The sequence below is a fragment of the Carlito syrichta genome, unplaced genomic scaffold (genome assembly GCF_000164805.1).
Source record: "Carlito syrichta isolate Samal-C Ts95f unplaced genomic scaffold, Tarsius_syrichta-2.0.1 Scaffold304635, whole genome shotgun sequence".
Taxonomy (NCBI): domain Eukaryota; kingdom Metazoa; phylum Chordata; class Mammalia; order Primates; family Tarsiidae; genus Carlito; species Carlito syrichta.
In genome coordinates this window covers 34,202-39,830 of record NW_007248731.1, presented here as the reverse complement: position 1 = coordinate 39,830, position 5,629 = coordinate 34,202, and the positions used below count along the sequence as shown (strand labels likewise).

The following is a 5,629-nucleotide window of genomic DNA, read 5'->3' as shown; positions in this document are numbered from 1 at the left end:
TCAGGCAATCCACTCACCTCAGCCTCCCGAAGGTGCGGGATTACAAGCTGAGCCACCGAGCCCAGCTGGGTAACTTTCAAGACTATGAAATTTCCAATTGGGCCTATGATAAGTTGGGCTGATGCATAAATTCGTAGCATTTTTCACTTGCCCACAGACCGCAAATGTCACAGTCACAGTTCATCACATTCACCAATTCTCAGGTTGACTGATGTGGATCACTGTGGACTTGGGTGTTTAAATGGTCTCCACCAAAGCTCAGTGATCTTCCAGAAGATGGCGAATCCCTCAGGTCAAAGTGGCACTCTTGGGACGCACAAAGCCATTGTCTCGCTGTGCTGCCCTGATGGCACCCTCCCCACACATGACACAAATGTTTCGAGCCGCCTCTGCTGCCTTTACACCTCCATTAACCTCAAACAAAAGAATACATTGGAAGTGTTCATTTTCTCACTTGACACTCCACCTTCTTTAGCCTACAAATAGCACTAGCTTCCTTCAAACCTGCAAAACGCAAGGCATAGCCACCAGCACAAAATTGTCACTCCAGATGACATATGACATACTCCCAAAAATGGAGTGTTGCCATGCCAAAGACAAATGCTAGGAACTTATGGATCAGCCTAATTCAAGACAAAATGTACATGGTATCATTATGCAGATGAGGATGTTCAAATAAAGAAAAAAGCATGTTTCCTTTTAAATATTTCAAGCCATCTACATTAACTATGATAAAGAATAAAATCAAATTAAAATTATCCATACCATTGTTTGATGGGCAAATTAAAAGTAATTTCTTGCCAGTGTCTCTGAGCTTCATAATCACCAAACATAGGGGGTTTTCCAGCACCTAAGGTGAAAGATAAAAAGAGCAAAACAACAATGTACTTTACCAAATCAGTGATTTGTATTTCCTTACGAAAATTTCCTCAATCATACAGGCACTTAGGGAAAGAATATAAAGTTGTCAGAGAGAAGAGGTGTGAATCCCAGCATAGGGAACACACGGCCTGTGTGACCCTGGGCAAATTACTTAATCTCTCTAAGCTTCAGCACATTAAAAACAGAATCAATACAATCTTCCTATGCAGGACTACTGAAATAAATAAGATAATGGATAAAAATATCCAGGGGATAAAAATATCTGAGGGGAAATTGGTTCCAGGACCCCACCCCAAAATCCATGGATGCTCAAGTCCATTATATAAAATGGCAGAGCATTTCCATACAACCTACACAGAACCTTTTGAATACTATAAAACAACTCTAGATCACTTATAATACCTAATACAGTATAAACTCTATGCAACCTGGGCATGGTGGCTCAAGACTGTAATCCCAGCACTTTGGGAGGCTGAGGCAAGAGAACTGCTTGAGCCCAGTAGTTTGAGACCAGCATGGGCAGCAACATCGCAAGACCTCATCTCTACAAAAGTCAAACAATTATCCAGCCATGGTGGCATGTGCCTATAGTCTCAGCTATTTGAGAGGCTGAGGCAGAAGGATTGCTGGAGTTCAGAAGGTCAAGACTGCAGTGAGCCATGATTGTGCCACTGCCCTCCAGCCTAGGTGACAAGGTGAAACTCCGACTCAAAAAAAAGTCATGTAAATAGTTATTATACTGTATTGTTCAGGGAATAATGGCAAGGAAAACAGTCTACATGTTCAGTGTAGACACAACCATCCTGTTTTTTCTTCCTGAGTATTTTCAATCCATGGTTTGTTGAATCCACAGATGTAGAACCCACAATACAGGGAGCTGACTATATTTAGTTAATAGTAATATTAAGATACCCAGGCTGGGCATGGTAGCTCAAGCCTGTAACCCCAGTGCTTTGAGAGGCCAAGAAAGGAGGATGACTTCAGCCCAGGAGTTCAAAATCAGCCTGGGCAACATAGCGAGACCTGTCTCTTTAAAAAAAAAAAAAAAAAATTAGCCTGGTGTGTTAACGCATGCCTACAGTCCTAGCTACTCAGGAGGCTGAGGTGGGAGGATTGCTTAAACCCAGGAGTTTGGGGCTAGAATGAGCTAGGATCACACCACTGCACTCCAGCCTGGGCACAGAGTAGACTCTGTCTTGAAAAAATAACAATAAATAAAAGATATCCAAGTTTATTTTTCCTGGGACAGTCTACTATACTACCCAATAAGTATCATAAAATAATAACATGAATATCTGCATTTTATAAAGGGTTTTACAAACTTAAAAAAATAACAAGGTCAAATACAGAATCAAAAATAGACTGTAAGCCGGGCTCGGTGGCTCAGCCTGTAATCCCGCGCCTTTGGGAGGCTGAGGTGAGTGGATTGCCTGAGCCCACGGGTTCGAGACCCGCCTGGGTAGCGAGACCTCATCTCTACAATAAATCAAAAAATCAGCTGGACATGGTAGCGCATGCCTGTAATTCCAGCTACTCGGAAGGCTGAAGCGGAAGGATCGCCGGAGCCCAGCAGGTCGAGGCTGCGGTGGCCGGGAGCTGCGGTGGCCGGGAGCGGCCACTGCACTCCAGTCCAGGCGACAGAGTAAGACTACAACTCAAAAAAAAAAAAAAAAGTCTGTAATGTTACAAAGACATTAATTAGGTCAGGCTTTGCTGTCAAATTAGTTATATAAAACTGCTGATTTACAGTTTGTTTAATTTTTTTTAATTGTAAAAGGCAAATAAGAGTTGATGGACCTTTAATAACTAACACTTGACAATGCCTACTGTGCACCAAATACAACAACCCTATGAAAAAGGTATTATGATTATCACCACTAAACAGCTGGAAAACCAGAGGCAATAGTTATTATGGTAATAGGTAGCAGAGTCTGGATTTAAATCCATGCTCTTAGCTGCTACTCTGTAATGCCTTATAACTTGGTTAGGTAGGTTATTATTCCTAAACTTAAAATGACATAAAGAAGCTGGGTGCAGTGGCTCACGCCTGTAATCCCAAAACTTTGGGAGGCGGAAGAGAGGACTGCCTGAGCTCAGGGGTTCCAGACCAGCCTGGGCAACTTGGCAAGACCTCAACTCTACAATAAATAAAAAAATTAGCTGGACGTGGTGGCGCACACCTATGGTTCCAGCTACTTGGAAAGCTGAGAAGGAAGGATCGCCTGAGTCCAGCAGGTAGAGGCTGCAGTGGCTGTGGGCGTGCCACTGCACTCCAGCCTGGGCAACAGAGTGAGATTCCAACTCAAAAATAAATTAAAAATAAATGAATAAAACAAAATGACATAAAGACTCTTTCCATTTAGTAAAGAATAAGCACTCACTCACTCTTTAGCTAACAGTTAATGACAAAATTGAGAGAAGGACCAAATTAGTAAAGAATGATCACAGATTTTTAAATTGGAATGTGAAGTGAAAGTCACATATAGCCAAATATACTCATTAATTCATTAGGAAGGTGTGCCACATTGAAGAATGACATATTATTGCTCACTGAAATTTCTCTGGTTTTGGAACATGACATTAGATAGTGTTTGCATTTAATGGCTGAATTATCCAATATTATTTAAATGTTAGAATCTCTATCCCGAGACATTGCCACTCACAGACAATCATGGGGAAAGCAGATTAACTTTTCTACAGCATATACACATTAAGTGACTAGCACAAGAAATTAACCACAGTATACACACACGTGCATATATGTGTCTCTATCTCAGAAAGAACCATGTCTTATTATTTTTTGTACTCTGAGAATGTAATAAAACCTAGGAGAGTCTCAATGCCACCTCGTAGAATCTCAGCAAAGGCCGGGCTCGCTGGCTCAGGCTATAATCCCAGCACTTTGGGAGGCCAAGGCGAGTGAATTGCCTGAGCCTGTGGGTTCAAGATCAGTCCGGGCAACTTGGTGAGACCTCGTCTCTACAATAAAATAAAAAATAGCCTGGCATGTGGTAGGGCGCATCTGTAGTTCCAACTAGTTGGAAGGCTGAGGCGGAAGGATCGCTGGAGTCCAACAGTTCGAGGCTGCGGTGGCCGGGAGCGTGCCACAGCACTTCAGCCTGGGTGAAAGAATGAGACTCCAACTCAAAAAAAAAAAAAAAAAAAAAACAACTCAGTGAAAGTTGATACAGCCAGGCTCGGTGGCTCAGCCTTAATCCCACACCTTTGGGAGGCTGAGGTGAGAGGACTGCCTGAGCCCGCGGGTTCAAGACCCGCCTCGACAATTTGGCGAGACCTCATCTCTACAATAAATCAAAAATCAGCCGGGCGTGGTAGTGCGCACCTGCAGTTCCAGCTACTCGGAAGGCTGAAGCGGAAGGATCGCCGGAGCCCAGCAGGTCGAGGCTGTGGTGGCCGGGAGTGGCCACAGCACTCCAGTCTGGGCAACAGAGTGAAAAAAAAAAAAAAGAAAGTTGATACAGCAAGCATGTTGACGCTATTAGTGTAGCAAGGATTTTAACTCCAAAAGACTGGAGTTTATCAGTCCTTGATTTCCTGCTTACTAGATGGGCAACATTAATGTGTGAGCAGCAGACCAATTAATTACACCAAGCCTGCTTTAACACCATGGCCATAGATTGGTTCTTGCCCAAAAATATCTTTAAGTTACTGTATGGCACTTTAAACTTCTGAGCTTCTATTCATGCTTACTTTCTAGTCTATACATCGCTTATGTCATCTCATACCCAATCTTCGAGAATCATCTCAAATCCTAAATCCTCCAAGAAGCCCTCCTTTGTAAATTAAAAACATAGTGTTGGCTGGGCTCGGTAGCTCAGCCTATAATCCTGTGCTTTGGGAGGCTGAGGTGAGTGAACTGCGTGAGGATGCGGGTTCGAGACCCACCTGGGCAATTTGGCGAGACCTCATCTCTACAATAAATCAAAAATTAGCCGGGCATGGTAGCGTGCTCCTATAGTTCCAGCTACTTGGAAGGCTGAGGCAGAAGGATCACTGGAGCCCAGGAGGTCGAGGCTGCGGTGGCCGGGAGCGGCTACTGCACTCCAGTCTGGGCGACACGGTGAGACTCCAACTCAAAAAAAAAAAAAAAAAAAGCCGGGCTCAGTGGCTCAGCCTGTAATTCTGCGCCTTTGAGAGGCTGAGGTGAGTGGATTGCCTGAGCCTGCGGGTCTGATACCCGCCTGGGCAACGTGGCGAGACCTCATCTCTACAATAAATCAAAAATTAGCCGAGCATGGTAGCACACGCCTGTAGTTCCAGCTACTTGGAAGACTGAGGTGGAAGGATCGCCAGAGCCCAGCAGGTCGAAGCTGCAGTGGCCAGGAGCGTGCCACTGCCCTCCAGCCTGGGCGACAAAGTGAGACTCCAACTCAAAAAAAAAAAAACAATAAAAAACATAGTGATCATTAATTACTGCCTTCTCATAATACCTGTACTTTCAGGATCTCATGTTTTGTCATATGACTATACTATTTCCTAGTTGACATCGAAGTAAGAATTTTAGTTCCTTCAGACAGAGAAATTAATTTTCCAGAGTTCAAAGGAAAGATATTGCTAGACATATAGTACACTTAAAACTTGCTTAATTAAACTGAACAGAGGAAGAATAACCTACTAAAAAATTTTTAAAGGAAAAGAATTCTCTAAAGAATTAATAAGCCGGGCTCGGTGGCTCAGCCTGTAATCCCGCGCCTTTGGGAGGCTGAGGTGAGTGGATTGCCTGAGC

General features: G+C 43.6%; 1 protein-coding gene across 1 annotated transcript in view; it reads right to left on the bottom strand.

Annotated features, from left to right (window-relative positions):
• The window catches only part of ALG6 (ALG6, alpha-1,3-glucosyltransferase), a 55,334-nt gene that overhangs the window by 36,860 nt on the left and 12,845 nt on the right, over positions 1–5,629 (bottom strand). The window contains exon 3 of the mRNA XM_008060498.2: positions 766–850. Within this exon, the coding sequence (XP_008058689.1) occupies positions 766–850 (85 nt within the window). The remainder of the gene's footprint in view (positions 1–765; positions 851–5,629) is intronic.